General features: G+C 40.7%; 1 protein-coding gene across 3 annotated transcripts in view; it reads left to right on the top strand.

Annotated features, from left to right (window-relative positions):
- UBE2F (ubiquitin conjugating enzyme E2 F (putative)) overlaps positions 1–19,628 on the top strand; it is a 55,566-nt gene that overhangs the window by 18,463 nt on the left and 17,475 nt on the right. For all 3 annotated transcript variants that reach the window (XR_014226592.1, XR_014226593.1, XM_082285464.1), the window contains exons 6-9: positions 1,500–1,570; positions 5,425–5,482; positions 14,462–14,494; positions 16,571–16,633. Coding sequence is in view for 1 of the 3 variants with exons in the window: in XM_082285464.1 (XP_082141590.1) it covers positions 1,500–1,570; positions 5,425–5,482; positions 14,462–14,494; positions 16,571–16,633 (225 nt within the window). In the remaining 2 variants the exon portion in view is untranslated. The remainder of the gene's footprint in view (positions 1–1,499; positions 1,571–5,424; positions 5,483–14,461; positions 14,495–16,570; positions 16,634–19,628) is intronic.

Below are 19,628 nucleotides of genomic sequence, written 5' to 3'. Positions count from 1 at the left end.
AACCTTTGTATTACTGTCAGGAGTGGGTTTTTCTAAGTTCTAGCAATGAAGATCACTTTGAAAGGATAAAGGAATTCTTTTGTTTCCACAGTACAAAAAATGAGACACCACTTAATTCACTGTGAGGATTTGGGGGTTTTTAAAAAAGAGTTTCTATAAAGCTCTTTTTTTGACTCAGTAATACATTCCCTGTTTGAAGGTGCATATGGTAGAAATTTACTCTTTTATCTTGATTAATGGCATGAAATAAAGCTGCTTTCCCTTGCTTGAGAACTAGACATCATCTTTCAAAACAATATGTAAGTGTAGCTAATGAAAAGCTGTGCTGTTAGAAAACTTCTGAGAGATTTTGGAGGTCAAAAAGTTTAAGACTGTTTTCTGTGAGCCACTTAATTTTCAGTAATGCCATGACTGATGTCCCTTGAGTTATTGCACAGACATGAAGTAGAGGAAAGGCAAAATCTGCATTATCAATCCCAGATTTGTTGTGGTGATCAGTGTTTTTCCTTATAGAACATCTCTTTTAGGTACGTTTTTGGTATCTCAGTGCCATGCATATTTTCTCACCTTTTCCAAGGAGTCTTAATTTTAAAAATTTCTTGAGAAGGTAATTGGAAAGTTGAGGACAAAATGATGAGACAAAACACATGATGCTGCCATGCAAATACAGCTCTTTAAGCTGCTCTGCCTCTTGACTGAAGACTTCATTGGAAAAAGTGGAGGGAGATGGCTCCACATCTATAATCTGTGATTTAATTGAAGTTCTGCAAGGTACTGATGGATTCCAGGACATTTCCTATCAGAAATAATCTGCCTGATTGAAAGCTGTGAATCCTAATGGGGAGAGCAGGGATGGAACAACGTGCTGTTGCTAAGATACTGAAATTTTTATGTCTCACTCTTTATTTACTTCACAAAACTAGAGCAAAGGAGACTGTACTTTAAAAATATGTATTTCAAAGTCCCACTATGAAATTTGGAAATTTGGTGACCTTGCCTGTGAATTTTTATTTTAGTGTCTCAAATTCAGGTCTCGTGCATTCCTATTCAATTGTTAACAGGAGGGTCTGTATTTAAAAGAAATTATTTATTTGGTGTAGTAGTTATCTTTGCATCCTCTGCTGATTTTTAACAAATCCCTGATTTGGTCAAGCCTTGGTGGAAAGCACTTAGTTTTTTGGTTTAAATTATTGTCTTAATAGTTAAGTATGAAGAAACTAAATGACTTAGAGTGTTTTCTTTCCCCTGAAGGAGTACATTTTCTTGGCTTTCTTAAAAGTTACGTTTTTCTAAGGAAAAGCCCAGTTTTTATAAAGAACTGAGACAAGTTTAAAGGGCGGAGAAATCTGGTTTGACTCTTGTAGATTATGTATCATTGCCCTAAACATACAAACCCAGGCTGTGGATATCAAATATATATTTGCCTTTTTCTGTTTTATGAGTTACAACAGGCTTTTATTTTAAAGGATAACACAGTAATTTGTTTTCTCTCCTGGCAGCCTCCAAAGGTAAAATGTTTGACAAGAATCTGGCACCCGAACATTACAGAGACAGGAGAAATCTGCTTAAGGTAGGAACAGCATTCTGTAGGAGTTTTTTTAACCTTGGAGGTTTATCTGTTTGATAAAATATTGTATGTAACTGTCGTGACAGTATTTTTTTCTGCTGATTCTGCATGCAGCTTTTAGGAGCATAAAAATCTACCTGAGAGTCTCATTCATGCTGAGCTTTAGGGACCGTGTAGAGCCTGGCTTTTCAGGTTCAGATTTAATATTTTGTTCTACTTGGGGTAAAAATGTAAACTCCAAACTAAACAAAATGTACTTGGGTTTTTTTCTTCCCTCCCTCATAATTGAATCGTCCTCAGGCCCTGAGGGGGGCTTTGAGTCTTTACCATTTAATACCCATGTGTGTTAATTGCTTGAAAATCCTTTCTATTTCAAAAAGGAAGGAAAAAAGCATTCCTTAAACTTTGACAGTAATTATTCTTTGTTTGCCATTTGTTTATTATAATATTTAATATCCACTGATAAGACACGTGTGCCAGTTACTACAAAGCAGGATTGGAGTCAAGATAAGTCAAGATATGGAACCTGAAAGCTTTGCTTTGCCAGAGTGAGAGGCTTCTGTTGCTGGGTGGTTCATCTTGATAGTGTTTCCTCTTCAAAACAAATTTGTGAAACTTTGCAATTTCATCCTGAGCCACCTGATGGTGAAATTGGCCAGAAACCAAACAGAAACAGTAGTGAGGAGCCTGCCTGTCATTTTTCAAGTTAGTGGCACATAGAAGAAAAAGCAGATGAAGCAGAAGCAAAGCTCATAAGTGAGATTGAAAGCTGTTCTGAAAATCTAGCATGGTTGTCACCGTGTGTAGCAAATCACTGCTTAAAGAGAAGCTGAATCTTTCCTCTAGATTGAAAAATCATTGTAGTGCTGTGTTGAAGGTGCTGGTGAAAATGAAGTTTTTTATTGCTCTTCATGGGCAGGTCAGGCTCATCAGCCTTAAGAAAGCTTAGATGCTCTGAGTGCAAGGTAAAGGAATGAACAAGTGAGCTGTCTGAACCAGGGAACAACAAATACCAGCCACCAAACCAAAGCTGAAGCTCCAGCTATAGCACAGCATCTTCTGAGGTTCAATAAAGCCTCACATTCATAAAATCCCAGAGTGGTTTGGGTTGGAAGGGACCTTAAAGCTCATCCCGTTCCACCCCCTGCCTTGGGCTGGGACACCTTCCACTAAACCAAGTTGCTCCAAGCCCCATCCAGCCTGGCCTTGGACACTTCCAGGGATGGGGCAGGCACAACTTTTTCATCTCTTCAAATGTTTTTAATTATAAAAGATGAAAGTTGTGTTTGGAGCATCATAATTCTAATGAAGTGAAGTCATTTTTGCAGCATCCGTGCTGAAACAGCTTGGACTGTCAGATACCTTAACACGTCAAACCTTGGAAATATCTGGCATTAGATGGAAAAACTGAAATAACTTAATTGCTTTATGCCTGTTAAAGAATGCATTCTATATATAGTACCTGCAATCAACTTACACAAGAGTCTTTACATTAAAATAGCTCCAGTTATTTTTAAAAGCAGAAAAAGCATCTTCATCAGTGTACCTTATGCTGTGGGATGTGTTGGTTTGATAATCATCCCTGGATTAAAACCTTCTAAATGGTTAAACTTGTGGTCAAGTGTAACAATTCTGGGCAGGGAAAGTGGTGTTTCTCTGTGCTGCATGGTCTGCAGTTACTCTGGGCCATGTTATTAATGACTCATATTAATTAGGTCTGGCCCATACTGGATATTGTCTCCACTGCATATGTAGATAGAAAAAATGGAAGTTTCTCCAGGACTGATCTTCCTCTTACAGTAAATTTTAGTCACTTAAGCTGCAGATTGGGTCAGCTGGAGTTTCAGAAGTTTTTACACTTACTGAAATCATGCAGTTCCCACTTGAGTAGATGCTTTTGAAAGATCTCTTTAGGATGTGTGTATTTAAAAAGAAAAAATTCCTCAAAGCTTTTTTCCATGCAGGAATTACTCAGAGAATGATAAGATATTTGTTGAAATAAAAGCTGAGCAGCTGACTGGTCACATCAGTAGCTGGTTTGGTTACTGTAGGTTCAAAACCAGTGCTTTTGAAGTCTGCCAGATAGAGAGTTTTGAAATAATCTGGGAGGTCTCCTTAGATCTGGGCAGAGGTTCTGATTAGGGGCTTAATGATCATTCCCAATCAGTAGAAGAAAGAGGGTGCTGCTCTAAAAACAAATTCTGTCAGCAAATGAGGAATATTAAGCCAGGGGACACTTCTGTCTTCCCTGCTCTCCTGCCAGAGTGCTGTGAGAGGGGCAAGTGTCTCAAGTCCTGGCTGTGTTGTCCCCAGCTGGAGAGGTTCCAGGAGAACTCTGAGCCCTTGGGAAGCTGCAAGGCTGTTCATGAGGCTTAGTTGATGCTCAGGTGCTCTGTCACTGAATATTTTTATGATTTTATTTTGTGTGTTCACTTCCCACTCACTTGGAATTTCACAGTGAGGTGTATGGAGAGGCAAATGGAAGTGTTGCCACACAGTTTGATAAGAAACAGACCAAAAGCAAGCTTATTTGGCTGTTACTTTTGTCAGATGGACACAAACTGCAGCCACAAGATGTTATTTTTAATGCTGCACAAGTGGCAATGGCACATTTTATCTTTTTAAAGGCGCAGAAATGAGATTAGCAGCACAGTTAAGGTGGAATGGGCTTGTCCAGGGTGATCATGCTGTTCTAGGATCTCTGTCCACACTGAACAAGAACTGAATTTCCTTGGATAAAAGCTTGTCATGTTCATTAAATAACTACATAGCCTGTATGGTCTAGTCATCTACTATAATTTAAAAATTACTTAATACATGTCACCCTGGAAATTGCTAAAACCTAATAGTTTCTGACTATTTCACTTTAACCCTGTCATTTCAGTAGCAGAAGCTGCTGCTGCTGGTGAATTTATGTGCTTTGCTGTGTGAGTTGTCAGTTTTAGATTACTCCTTACAGAGGAAGATGGGATTGTGAAATGATGTTTGAAGAAGTTTTTTAGACTTCTTCATTCAAATTATTGCTTTTCTGAGCAAGACTTCAGCTTATTTCTCAATGGTGCTCTGATCCCCAATACATTTCCTTCTCATAACTCCTGATGCTTGGATCTGAAAGGTCCAGAAATGACTAAACAGCTCAATGATTTCAACTTGCAAATAGGTCAGCAGCTTCACTGGGCTTAATATGTACCATAATATGCTGGTCATATAAAATGTCTATAGTGGATGTGTGCATATAGGAAATTTTGTCTTTTATATATTAATATTCGTATGTGTTTATATTAAAATTCAAGTTATATTTTATAAGGAAGTTTTTCCTCCTGAGCAGACAGACTAAAACTCTTTCACTTTCTTATCTTTGCCTGTAGGAAGCTGAAGTTCTTTCACAGAATAGAGGATGCTGATCCTCACTTTGCTAATTAGATATCCCTCCCCAAAATACCCTTTTTTGGATTGATTTGTGCCAGTTTTGGTGAGAGATGGATCATGCTGCAGGGCTGTCTCTTCACCAGAGATTAACATGTTCTAAAATGCATCAGGGGACAAAAAAAAAAAGGTTCAATGTTGAGACTGTCACAAGGGTTTCCTGTCACACTTGCTCTGCTGGAGGAACATAATTCAGGTGTTTTGACAAAGGTTGAGCTCAGATGGGGAGTTCTGTAATGACACTGTGTAGAAGGTAAATTTAGGCAGACATCTCAACTCCTGGGGTTTAAAATTCCATTACCTGGATATAAATAGTGCAAGAATTAGATCTTATCATGCAATTGCTTTCTAATGTTTTCTGAGAAGGTTTCTGACAAAGGCTGTTTAACCAGAAGTTGCTCTGTATAATATATGTGTCTTTTTTTTTCCAGTTTATTGAGAGAACACTCAATTGATGGTACTGGCTGGGCCCCAACAAGAACATTAAAGGTACTGTTTCCTTTTGGATGTGTACATCAAACTAGTTACATCTTTAAAAATCCTTTCATGGTCTTGGAAAGAAACAGCTAATGTGGTTTGCTCTAAGAACAGCTGAGGTGTTTTGTCTTTCAGCAAGTGTTGGTGGCAGTAGTGGAACAAGTGCAGTGCTGACTGTAGAAATTGGTAGTTTTGGTTTTTGTGGCTGCACAAATCCTGCTCTGATAACAGGCTTTGTAGGTTGGTGTGACTGCAGGTGACTCAGAAACCACACTCAGAAAGGTGTGCTGGTTTTCACCCAGGCAGCGAACACAAGAGCATCCTGTGAGCAGGACCAACAGCAATCCATAACCCTGGAAATTTCCATGGGATTGGTATTCCTGATAAATCAGTGCAGAGCACTGAGCAGGAATTAATCTTCCTGTTGCTGTTCCCAGGAATGCTGCCAGAATTGTTTCTTCCACAGCTTTAACAACATTAGGTGGATAAAGGGTGCACATCAGACGTCTGTCTCTTTCAAAAACAAAATTGAAAATGACCTTTATCTGATACTTGGTTTGCTTTTTGGCACAATGAATGAGATCTGTGACTTTCTTCATCTGTAAAATCTCTTCCGAGGTGAGCATGTGGCTTTCTGGAAGTAGAACGAGTGTGGTGTTTTGTGGATTTTCTTCATCTTTCCCTGTTGTTTGTTCATCACTTGGTGTGATTTTGTTTTGCCCTTTGTGTTTCTGTTTCCATCTCAGGTTAAATCAAGGCTCTGATTAATTAAGTTAACTAGTTCTGTTCCTGTCCCTGTATTTTTAGTCAGAGAAAGTTTTTAGGCTACAAATTTCAAGCTTCAGCCATTAAAAATTTAGTACAAGTGGACAAGAAACCCAAAAGACAGAAACTTTTTCTGTGATTGTTGAAATGAAAGATTTAGGAAAAGGAAGTAGTAGTGTAACTTTAAAAAGAAAAAATTCAAATCAGATGTCGTCCTTGGATTTTTTTTTTTTTTTTTTTTTTTTTTTTTTTTTGGTTTGGTTTTTTGACATTAAAGCACCACAGTTGTGAGCTCACTTTTTACAGCTTTTCATCACCCCGGGGGGAGCTGAGAATTTGCACAGGAGCACTGTGGATAGTATTCCAGTCTTGGCCTGTTTTGGGCTTGAAAGTCAGTATTTCATTTGTCAATAATATGAAGTCAGTCTGGTTTTCTGGAGGAGCAGTACCCAAATCTGCCCAATAAAGCACTGTGAACTACTCCTAAAGTATTAAATTGAGAGTGGGCCTGTCCTCTGCCACAAAAATTGTTCCAAGGGCATTAGAAAAGCCATTCAAATGGCTTTCAAATAGAGAATACACATGAGAAGTCCATGCATAAACCATGCTGAATGCAGCTGCATGCGTGGAGCTTGTGTGCTTAACCCTTTAGAAGGCTGAAGTTTTGGATTGTGTCTCATTTTTGAATCCTTGTGGTGGCAGCAGAGCTCTTATGTGAAAAATCCTCAAACTGCTGTGACCTTTTTAATTTTTTTTTTTTGTATCAAATGGGTAGAAACGTGAAGAAGCTTTCTGAAATACAAATGAAAATCTGCTAAATTGTCTGTAAAAAATATCTGATAAAATGTATTTTTAACAGTGTGGAGGATTCTTAAGGGGAGAAGACCTAACGTAGTTTTGTTTTCCAGCATTTTTTTGCACTTGGGGACATCTCATCCATGATTGAATTCTCCTCAGGTTATCAAGTGTTGAGCTTTATCTTTTTTCCCTTCTTTGTGCTTGGGAACACGTTTCCATGGACCACTGTGAAGAGCAGCCTGTGTGTGAGTGAAGGCACTGAAGAATGTGCTATTTCTGAATTCCTGCATTAAGTGCTTTTTTAAAATCAAGTTCTGAAGAGAGTTGGGCTTTTACCCTGAAACAGGTTTAAAACATTAACCTCCAACCTGTCTATACATACAGTTTTTAAATCACACCTTTTCTATCCATAGAAACACTCCAGAATCCCAAACCCTTAGATAATTTCTGGTAGCAGTTGTTCTCCAGGCTGTGGATTGTGTGAGCAGTGCTGCAGTGCTTTGTAGCTGATCTTTGTCATCTTTTACTCCTTTGTAGCTAAACACTAGTTAGCAACAGGAGCTTATTTATCTTTTAGTCTTCATTCTTTTAGGTTCTGCATCATTTTATTGCATACTTTCCTCTCTGAAAGAGCTTGTTCCCAAAGCTGGAGACTGCTGCAGTTACTTTGGGTCCTGCTCAGAGTGTCTGAACTTGCATTTCTCCTGTTTTTAGGTGTGATGGTCAAAATGAAAGTTTTCCAGGTAGAAAGCAAATGGATGGCTTTAATTTCATTCTGTTCTCAGATTTATGTCACTGGAAATACCAGCTTTTAAATACCTCATATGACTTAACACTGCTGCTGTTACTCTGCTACTCTGCTTTGTACCTTTCAGTAATTTCAATTTCAAACTCAGAAGTACTTTAGTAGCTCCTGTTAGTCCTCAACCTGTACTGTATTTGCCAGGATTATCACCTGCCTAGCTAAGTTAGGCCTCCTTAATATTCCTCAGCTTTATCCTAAATGCTTGTTTTCATTTTGCTTTAAAAACGTCTCAGGTGATTGATCTGAAAAACAAGTGGGTCTGTATTTTGATTGCCTGATTGGTTCTAAAAGTCAGGCTCCTTCTGCAGTTACCTCTAACCAACTACAACTGGAAATTGGCTCATAAATCAGTGGCTGATTGATGAACATTAAAAATAATCAAAGCACATTTGGGCAGCTCTGTGGAGGATTGAGCATATCAACATTAAAACCAGTGTGTAAAAATGTATGATGAATGTTCACAGGGAATATTTGTCCTTTCTCTTCTTTTTGTAGCTGTGTTCTGGTAGAGATCCAGCTGGTCTCAGGTAGCTGGGCTATTTTCTGGAGGATTTCTATGTTTACCAGGTGTATGTGCATTTCAGTTTTTCACCAAGATAGTTTGAAGTGCTGGGTTTTGTCATTTTCGTGTTGGTGCTGTGAGGAGAGACAGGAGCAGGAGTGGAAAACATCCAGGTAGTCTTAAACTACAGATCTGCATTCAGCTTTTCATGCCCACCTATAGGAAACCACTGTTTTTTCAGGAATTTCTCTCCCATAACTCCAGATACTAGGTTAATAAGTATCTGTCTGGGCTATTAGATTACCTGATCTAAAAGGAATTAAGACTCATTTCCAGTAAACTATTGCTACTTGGAGTTGATCCTTAAGAGCCTTGCTTATTTAATTAATTAGTGATTTAATACTAAATGGCAACATTTTTTTGTCCCATTTGGTTCACTACTTCTGCTGTTGTCTTCAGGCAGTGGAATGACTTCATTTGAAATCATCCAAATGCCAAACTCATCTCTTGGAGAAATAAATCAGAGGGTTGTGACTTAATTTTCCCAGTTTACCTCAATGTTTGAGCATCAGCCTGAGGAGTTTTCAAAGTATAAAACTTTCATCCATCATCCTAAGGAATACAGAGGGTCTGCTGTCAAAATCATCTGTAATTAGTGTAGAGGAGTATTTTAAACAGACAATAAAATAACTGTCAGAAGGGAAAAAAGAAACCTGTAAGTTTTATGTTACATTAATTCTTGTTGCTCAGGCTGGTTTTTTCAGCGTTATGGTAACATTGTACAGCTATTGATTTATTCAAATCTTGTTTTGGAGTTGGTCTTTTTATCTCCCTTCTCTACCTCTAAAAATTGAATAAGCCCCAGACAAAAAAGCTTCAGACACAGTATTTGGAAAGAGAAGCTATAAACCACTGAAGACAATCTTCTGCATAAATCTGACATACAGTTTTTTCTTAAAATAAGCCTCAGGAAATTTTTCTCCAGGTTTATATTGTGTTATATTTTCACTTTATAACTTGGCTTTATCAGTTTTGTAAGAAGTGATTTATTTCTTTCCCCTCCATACCTGCCCAGGCTGGTGGAAATATACAGCTCAGTGTCTTCTAATAGCTTTTGCTTCATAAAGATTTGCAAAATTTTCATTTTCTCTCTTGAATGTCCCCTGACAAAGCCAAATCTTTGGTTTAGGTGCAGTAGTTGTTGTTATGAGCATGTGAGTCAGGAGAACTGTGATACCTCAGTAAGTGTAATTAAACCATGCTTGTTCTCCCCAAATTGTTGATTTCTGAATATGCAATTTGTGTCAGCCTTAATCCACTGAGCAGGCTGGTCTCCAGAGGGTGTAGTGTTCCTATCACGGACATGTAGTTCATTAAGAAGCTATCAGAGAATCCCTCAGGGAAAAATTTATCCAGGATTGTCCACTTGCCCTGCAGTAACGGTGGGGACAAATGTCAAAGAGTCAGTGACAAAAGTGAGGGATTTGAGAGGAGTGCTCCTGCATACTTGGCAGTTCACAGCTGGCTTGGTCTGGGAGAGGAACAGGCTGGAATTGGTCCTGTTTTCTTCCCCCTCCTCTATTTAAGTACAAAAGAAATGGTTTTGCAGCCTTCCTCCTTGTTTTGTGTTTGCTAACTGGAGCAGTTTATGCCTTTTCAGTTACCCAAAGTCCTGTAGGAAGCTGCTGTTGTGTTTGGGTGGGAAGTGTGGGCAGGGGTGCAGGCCCATGACAATTGAGGTGGCCTTTGTGGGTGACTAAAGAAAGGTGACATTCACTTAATCACCTTATTCTAGGTGGAAACAGTGTTTTTCAATTTTGCAAGATTAGAGAAGAGCAGGAGAGGGAAATAAAAGGTGATTTTATTTGGGAGAAGACAGTTTAGGAGGGAAAAAGTTTTTCATAAGCTAAAAAGTGCCTACATCTCTGGAAGGAAAACATTTTTTTTTTTTGATCCCCAGGACCAGTGATAAATGTGGTGGGGTGGGATGAAGTGTGCTTGGTTTTTTAGGCTGCAGCGAAGAGAGGAAGAAGATGGGCTTGTTTTTAAGAGATGGTGGAAGAAGGTGAATGGAGGAGGAAAACCACCTTGAGGTGGTGCTTAGGCAGACAAGACAGCAGAGAGCTGCCCCAGGAGATGGCCATGCATGGCCTGGCTTAGAGCAAGCTGAGCTTTGGAGTGGCATTTCAAGCCCTTTTTCAAACAAACCCAAAAAATTGCTTCAGACAGGTCCTTGTATAAATATCTGTTGCTCCTTTTGTTCATCTGACTGGGTTAAACTGTTTATAAAAAATGATTTAGGAATGAGCTTTGATTTAGTCAGTCTGTTAACTCAGAAATGCTCTTTGGATCTCTTAAAGGAATTTCTTTGATTGGAAGTTTGTAAGGTGCTTTTGTCTGGTTTGCTCTCTTCTTAAATGAATGTGTTAAATATACTTTGCCTGTTAAAGGAAAATCTTAATTTGCAATTTCCGTGTTTGCTCTCTCTTCAGAAAGTGCTTGTGGTTGTCTTTCTGAAGCCCTTGTCTGTGACATGGTTTCAGTGGCTTTGCTTTTGTGAAGTGGCTGTGAGAACTGTCACTGGGCAAGGTCAGTGACTTGAGTTAGGACCTCCTACAAATGCAAAGCTTTGAGACTCCCTGGCCTCCGGAGAGGCTGCGTTGAGGATTTTGTGTCACTGCTCTTGAACTTCAAACACTGCTGCAGCAGCAGGTTTTTTTCTCCTCATTTGGCACACTGTAAATAAATCTGTGGGCAGGGGTTTAGTGTAACTTTTCACTCAGATGCAGCACAAAAGTAGTTCAGAATGAAAAGGGGCGATTATAAAGGGGTTGTTTACAACAGTCTGTTGATCTTCTGACTTGCTTGTGTTGACTTCCTCATGCTCAAGCCCGGAATGGTGACAGTGCCATGGAGCAGAGTGTGCTTCCCTCGTTTTCCCCTGTTCCCCTTACCCAGTGAGGATTTTGCCAGGTACTGCTGTGCGTGGGAACCCCAGCTCTTGCTTTCCAGTACCATCATTGCCTCCTGTGAACTAACAGAATAGCTGTGAATTAAACCCACATGCATATCCAAGACCTGCCTTCGACTCCCAAAGGCATCTGACCCACAGGTGACATCTCAGCTGATGGGAAACCTCTGGGATACCACAGAGGGAGCAGCCTGGGCACAGCTGGAGCAGGGGCCAGATAAAGCAGCTCGAGGAATTGGGCAGCCCTGGCTGCAGGTCCAGCCTGGGCAGCTACGAAAGACAGGTTTGGTACAAAAGCAGGGGCTCTCTGCTTTGCACTGTGGCTGCCCCTCAGCAGTGCTGCCTGTGTCCTCTGTAACTTTGATGTTTAGCACAGAGAAGAAATTGGATAAAAAGCAGCTTTGTAAAGGGAACAGCCTTGTCAGGTGTTACCTTGTCAGGTGTAGATGTCTGATCTTGTACAAATGAGTTCTCACTGAAGTGCAGCACCATCAAGGTGTGCACTATTAACATTTTAGGTTGCCACCTGCCCTGCTCCTACCTGTGAAGATAACCTTTAAAAATTCCTGTACATAGGCTTAACTTTGTTTTCAGCGTATTTAAGCCACAGGATTAGAAGATATTTGAAGCCAAGCCTGATGCTTTATTACACTGAAGGAGAATAGAAGTTTTTGAGCTTTAAATCTGACAAGATCTTTCGTGGCTTGCACATCCTTTAAGTTCCTCAGAAAAACCCAAAGCAAGCATCCAGGCCAGGGCTTATCTGCATGCAGCCAACAGCTCTGCTGAAGTCGGTAATGCAAAGTGGTTATTTCTGCAGTTCAACGGTGTTGAGTTTTTCAGATACCAAATACTTGCTTCACTTTTGCTCATCTGTTCCATCCCACTTCCCTTTCTCAACATCCAAGATTTAAATCCAGGCTAGCCTCAAACTCATTACAAAAAGTGTTGCCCTCTGGTAGTAATTTAGCATTATTTTTTATGGAGCCATACAAGGGTATAAAATGAATCCAGCAAATCGTAAAACTTGAATAGATGGAAACATCAAAAGTGGTATTAAGACTTTCACAGGTAAATTATTCAGTAATAATAATAATCCTGTTACACTTTTTGGTGTGTAGAATGGCAGTGGAGATGTACAGCATTCTGACAACTTGTGCCCTTACAGAGGTTTTTGTTGGGGTTTTTTGTTTGGTGTCTTTTTTTTTTTTTTTTTAATAGAACTCTGTAAAACCAGCCCAGGTGAGTCAAGCCTTAAAACCAGGGTTCAGCAAATAAGAATCTGGGAGCAATTTATGATGTAATGGGAAAATATGGCATCACATCTCTTCTTTGGGCTGCAGCATTTACCTGTGTGAGGTATCGGAGCAGGAGTTTTGTCTGGAGAGAGCTCTGCCGGTGTCTGTGGGGAGGTTCTGGAAGACCAGGGGGTTCAGCACTGCTCCATGTAAGGAGAAGCTGAGCTCTTGAGCATTTCAGAAGGCACTCAGTTACTGACTTGCTCCTGGCTTGTTCCTTTTTAGCCATGCTGGTGCTTGAGTAGCTGTGGACAGTTTGTAACCCTGGGAATGCAGGTTTGGCATTCAGGATTGTGAAATGGCCGGACCCCAGAGTACTCATGTGACCTTGTACCTTTTCAGGATGTTTTTAATGCTCAGTATTGTGATTCTGCATCACATTCTCCAGCTGCAGCCTGCTGTCTCATGCTGTAGGTAGAAGGCAACTTCGAAAAATGTCATTTTTTCCTGCAACTCTGCTTCTCTGAAGGGCAGTACAGCCTTGGGGGGCAGCAGTGGAGGGGCTCCTGACCTTTGGGGGCAGAGCATGTGCTGGGTCAGAGGGGTTGCCCAGAGCTGCTGAGCACCCTCTGATGGCTGGATGTGGGAGAATCAAGTGGAAATTGAGACCTTCCTGCCTTTTGCTACTCTCCAGGCTCTCCATGTCACTAAAATCTTCCTTTAATCTGTGACTTTGGCACATCACTGCATGGTACTAATAATTTATCCCTAGGATTCATGCAGGTTTCCTTAATACCATGCTCTGCTAACCTCTGCTATGCCTGGCTTCTGTGCCAGCAGTTGAACAAGCACAGAAGCTTAAATAAAGTGTAAAACAATGATTTCCATCTGTTATTTGAAACAGTTCATTTTCTCCTGCTTGCCAGGGAACTGGCAGTGTGATTGTTTGGGAATGAGGATGACTGCTCAGCACTAGAGACTTAAAATTTACAGATAACTGTAATTAAGTGTCTGGGTCATCTCCTTTGTGCAGTTTATGTGTCTGTGCTGCCACTGAAGGTGATGAGCACGTTTGAAAGTTGCTGCCTTTGCCACACTTGAGAAGGTGCTGAGGCTGGAAACGCTGACAATGCCAGCCCTGCTGGACAGATTCATGTTTTAAAAGCAGATAAACTGAGTGGGTTCTTTGTGCAGGATCAAAGGGAAATTGGATCATCAGAGGCTGTTGGCTGCATAATGCTGACATCGTGTCTTGTTCATTAGGGCATAATTGGACAGTGTCCTTAAGGGATATGGATTTCTGTGGTCCATGCTTTCAGCACAGGGCCCAGAACAGGAAACAAGCTCAAATATACTCATTTATTGAAGTCCTTTGCTGTGCATAGGAAGTTTTTTACTTTGAGGCTTTATCTTTATTGTAAAATGTGCATTTCAGCCGTGGAATGACTTGAGACATAGGCTTTTGTAAGAATAGTATTTCTCTGTAGTCCTACTGCTCCTCACTCTCTTCTCTCTGATATTTTGACAGTTTCAAGTATTTGTTTGACCCCTTTTTAATTTTAAGAATAGATTGCTAAAATAAGTTTTATACCCACCCTTTATCCTAAGCAGTGCAGTTTTCAGTTGGTGGCACATCCTGTGGTATCACTGCTATCCTTGAATGGAGGAGCAACAGCAATAAGGCTCCTGTACACACAGGAAGATCTGATCTTCTATTTGAATATGCAGTATTTGGGTTTTGCTGACCTAGTGGCCATAAAATGGGAAAGCTTTTTCAACATTTTGATTTAACTTAGTAAAACATCACCTTTTTTTTTCCAGTTATTTCATGGATTAATAGAAAAATAAAGTTTGTGAACATGTTCAAAACTCCTGAAATGCATGTCTAACTAACTGTGTTTTTCCTTTGCAGGATATTGTCTGGGGGTTAAACTCTTTATTTACTGTAAGTAAAGGAATATTTTGCATGTCCACTTCCCTTTTTCCTGCCTGGTTTAGTTTCAGCATCACCTAATGCCAACCCTGTGTGTTGCCTCTAAAAGTTTAGGTCTTTATTTCCTTTGGCTTCAGTGGGTGTCAGATGAGTATGAAATCAGTTTGTACTTCTGTTTGTAGAACTCATCCAGACAGTCTAAAATGACAGTTTCTTATACATGGATTTTACTTCGGTTAGAAATATTAGGGGATGTTTTGATAACAGGTTATTTGGGATCTTCCACACAGTATGAAACTCCTGCTGATTTGCAGGAAATAAAAATTCATACTGCTCTGGGAAGGAATTGTGTTGGTGTTAGTCTTTAAAAGAATGCTGTTCAGGAATTAATGACTGCCCTGCAGTCTCATTCCTGTTTTGAACACTCACATTCCTATTCAGGGGCCTTGGTATCTACCCACAGAGTTTGCATAAAACCTGATTTGTCACAGAACTTACGCGATTTTATTCAGGGATCGCATTTCCTCCCCGTTTTTTAAGGTTGATGGGAGCAAGGAACCTGTCATTGCAGGAGCACCTTGAAAATGGAGGAGAGGGCAGGAAGCTGCAAGAGGCAGGCAGGATGCTACAGCTGCTTTTGCCCTAGAGGTGGAGAGAGGCGAAGTCTTTACAAAGGTTACCTTTTTTTAGGGATTCCTTTCCACAGCCATTGCTGCTGGGTAGAAAGGTCAGGAGAAAGCAAAGAGCAGCACTAACTTGGTGGCCACATTTGTCATTCTCTCTGGAGAGAGCCACCCCTGCCACTCCAGGGTAGAAGTAGGCTTGTATTTCCTGGCATCCAAGGCTTGGTTTGTTTTTTCAACAGCTTCTTGGTAAATTGATGTAAAAGTTTGGAGAGCATTTGCCTTTCCAACAAAAGTCAATTGCATTTCACAGTCAGTCTCCCTGTGTATGCCAAGTAACTGGAAGGAAGCAAAATCCTCTGGGGGCTTTCAGGGGCAGAGCTGCACATGAAAATATGGGCAAAGAGCTGCAGAGAGGTGTGGTCATGCATAGGAGGCCACGGGGATTTGTCATGGCTGGTGAGAGCTGTGCTTCCCTCCTGGATTTCCCTCACACCCGGCTTCTTGAAAATAATTCAGCTTTGAAAAGTTGGCACTGGGATCATGCTGGTCTGGCAGACCCATGAGGGGTTTTATTGAAGGAAGTGAATGAAAATGAGGTGGGCTGGTGTCCTGATTTGAGTGAAACATGGAGTTTGCTGCTTGAGGATGAGTCGGGGACTGCCAGGAGCCTTTCACATTGTGGTACAGTGGTATTTTACTCTTAACACAGGCTGACCTTAGATCGGGGCTGCAGGCAGAACAGGGGCCTTGTGATTCAGTGTTATTTCTAGTGATGATTCCTCTTCTCCATTGTTTTTAACCCTAGACCCTTTCTCCTTCCAAAATTAATATTTGAGATTAAACTGAGAGACATGAGGTTTGTTGTGACTATTTCTGCTCCCTGACCCCACATGTCTGTAGTTCTCGAGGTCTTTGCACTCCTTTTCCTCCACGCACTGTTCTTCCCAGAGCACTAAAACTTCCCTGTCAGGCTCCAGGTTACATAGCTTCTTCACAGAGAGAATTAAATGGCTTTTCTATGGATGTGGCATTAGGGAAACTAATACTTTATCAGCACACCGTTTGCAGAAGGTTTTTTTAAAGGTTTACTTTGCCCTCGAACAAAAATCAGCAGGAATTGTGCCTCTTGAAAGTTTGAATGTTCCTCCAAAATTTAGCTTAAAACTGTTTTCCAATGGAAATGCATTTGCTTACAGGGAGAAGTGGCTTGGGGCCCTATGTGGCCCGTACCAGAAGGGTTCAAATGCCTTGGTGCTGTTGTCATTTAATTGTCCTGTGATTTGGTTTCCAATTTTCAAGCTCACTCGCATTTACCTTTGGCAGGGACACCACCAAGGTAGTGATTAAGCACTACTCTTGCTGCCCTGTTTGCTTTGTTCCATCATCTTGTTCATGAGGGCTGTGGGCTCCTTGTGATGCAGTGAGTGGGAGCCCTGCAATGTTCTCTCTGTCTCTTTTCTAGGATCTTTTGAATTTTGACGATCCTTTGAATATTGAGGCTGCAGAGCATCATTTGCGTGACAAGGTGAGTCAGTGGTTTATTTAAGGCACGTTGTTCCTAAACAAATACACATTCTGTACTCAGCAGTTCCCAGACAGTCCTTTTAGAGTGGTGGAGCTGCTGCTTGAGACAGTCAAGTGACTCATTGTATCAGCACCCAGTTATTCAAACAAAAAGTGCTTTCTGTGGGAAAGCAAACTCCACACAGTGGTGTTAGTCACCATATGCTGGGACTGTGGACCATAATGTGGTCACAGCCCCAAAATAGATGATCTTCTCCTTCTTGTGTCTGAGATTTCCCCATAAGCTGTGCGTGTTCTGTGCAACAAGCTGGTGGTGAGTTGGTTTGGCATGGTGATATGAGTGACCTTTACCTTAGAAGACCTGTGAAAAGATCCCCTCTTTTCTCTGTCCAAAGGCAGCTTTTTTATTCAGACCTCTTCCATGTTGTATGTATTTATGAAGCCAGGAGAAATCTGGGCAAGTTTCAAGAACAGGAATGGGAATTTTTCTTTTTACTGATCCTAATTTTCATGTGTGTATTATGGACTGGGCAAAGCAGAACATGGTCTGGATTAGTGGCCTGGTGAGCATATATGAGATGTACTGCTCACCTGTGAACAAAAGTGCCAATTTCTTCTTTGCATCCGTCTCCAAAATTCCATTGTGTTACACTACACAGATTTATTCCTTAAGCACATGGAACTCACACTCAGTATGTTCAAGATTTCTTGTTCTAATTAAACTCTTCCAACACTTTTTGTTGAAGTTAACCTTTAAGATTGAAGAAAGCTTCCAGGTAAGCGAGTGTTGATTTGAAGAGTTCATTGAAAATACAGTCAGGCAGTGTACCTAATTTATCTCATTTTTTCAAGAGGAAGTACCAGGATGGCAAGTTATCTTTCTAGCTATTTTTTGATTAATGAGATCTTGTAGCTATTCTGGTATTCATCAGTGTTTGCAGGGCTGAGATGAGAACATAAGGCTAAGATGGAAAACATTGTCTAGAAACATCCTCTGGAAGAGAGGAGGTTTTGTGATTTTGTTGTATCATGGAATCACAGAATGGTTTGGGTTGGAAGGGACCTTAAAGCCCATCCCATTCCTCCCCATTCCTGGCCCCGGGTGGTTAAAATTGTTATCCTGCACCTCTCAGCCTCATTGAGAAATTGGAAATCTTAGGAATCCACAGAAAGGAAAATGTTACCTGATTTAAAAAACAGACCTCCCTCAAAACCAGAGGTGAGCACTCAAAAATAGGTACTGCTACACTAATTGCATGGAAGTTGTTTGAAGAAGTGAAAAGGAAGTTGAGTGGTTTTTTTGACAGTCTTCTAAATTACGAATTTTTTTGGAACAAACATTTTTTATTTATTAAACTCTTAGCAGTCTCAAAAGCATCTGTAAAATTCATATTATGCCACTTTAATTTTTTTTTTTGAGCATATCTGAATTTAGCGTAGGTGTTTCATTGATAGTGACAGCACCAGGTAGGGCTGGATTTTCTGTAGCGTGTCTTGTGGTGACATCAAAAAAACCCGATGATGCCTTTGTGGAGAGAATGAATAATGCAAGGGAGAGAAAAAGCTGCAGTTGCAGCCTGAGTTGTTTTTTTGCTTCCCCCTGGCAGAGATGTCATATTTTATATAAACACTTTGTTGTGGAGTCAGACTGCTGTGGTCCCATCCTGGCTCTTAGGAAATACTTGCAATGCCCAATAGGATTAAGTATGGGAATGCCAATTAGTTTTCTTTCCTCTGAGATTTGTTTCCATGTGTAATACAATTATGCAAACAGTGTATATGTAATATATGCTTGCATGTACAATATCTATATGAACAGATGTGCAAATACATCCGTACAGAAATAGTTCTGTACACAAGCATCTGTGTCCAGCAGATCCTGCAGGGGAATCCTGGGAGTGTGGGAGTGTGTGGTGTGTGACAGCCAAACCACTGGACCTCGGGCTGCCTCCTGTGGTTCTCCCAGGGGAGATGACTCAGGATTTCACTGATGTCCCTTCAGATTTGAAATCCTGCCATTCCTTTGCTGATACTCCAGGCTGAGCCTGGCTACCTGAGAGGGTAACAGCTAATCCATGCCTTGCCTGTGGTTATTGAGAGCTGAGGCTGGGGTTTGGTCAGTTCCCAATTACCATAAATGACTCCTGCCTTGCAGATGCTGGAAAAAGTCACATCAGATATAGCAAATCCTTATTGCTGATTCTTGGGAAGCAGCTGTGCTGGGAATGTTTCTGTTAGATCATGCTGGAAGGGACAGTTATGATCCCTTCCTCTGTAAGGCACCTCTCCTTTTTGCATTAAATCAGTGGTGTATAACTGAGCACGTAGTTGTAGCTTCTGGAAAAGCAGCCTTGTTCTAGGATGTAAAATGATACAAAATTCAGAGCTCTAGTTCTGTAATTGATTGCTTTATTAACCTGTCTTACCTGAGATGTGTGTTAGTGCAGCTTCAGCTTCCAGCCCTCCAGGACCTCCTTTAGCTCCAGGAAGCAGCTCTCAGTTACTGAACTTGTTCCTTTGCAGCTTCCTTCAGCCAGTGAGCATCAAGTCACTTTTACAAATTATTTTTTAAAATAAGTATGTTGGTTTATGCAGCTTTAGTCATTCTGCAGTTCTCCCACACACACCTTGCCAGGTAATTTTTTGGAAGGCTGTACAACAAATTTGGGCAGAATCTTCAACATCTGTTTTCACAAATGCTGGACACTGTGGTGCCCACGTTGCTCTGCAGTTGGGTCACAGTCACTGAAGAAATCATCCTCTCTTAGTGTAGAGCTCAATAAATAAGAATAAAAAGATGATTGATGTCTTTCTATGTAAGCTAAGCAGGGAGTTTCCCATCACTCAGTCTTCTCACACTGGTACAATCTCAGCAGTTTAGTGCTGTGAGTTTTCTTGCTGAATTTAAAGAAGCTCTTGCTAATTAATGAGCTCGGACCACTCTGCATTTAGCGCAGAAGTTAGTCTGTCAGTAGTTACGTGCATGGCCAGAGCCG

Source organism: Coloeus monedula, assembly GCF_965178545.1.
Source record: "Coloeus monedula genome assembly, chromosome: 7".
Taxonomy (NCBI): Eukaryota; Metazoa; Chordata; class Aves; order Passeriformes; family Corvidae; genus Coloeus; species Coloeus monedula.
The sequence above is the reverse complement of the archived record's forward strand: the minus strand, read 5'-3'. Positions and strand labels throughout refer to the sequence as shown.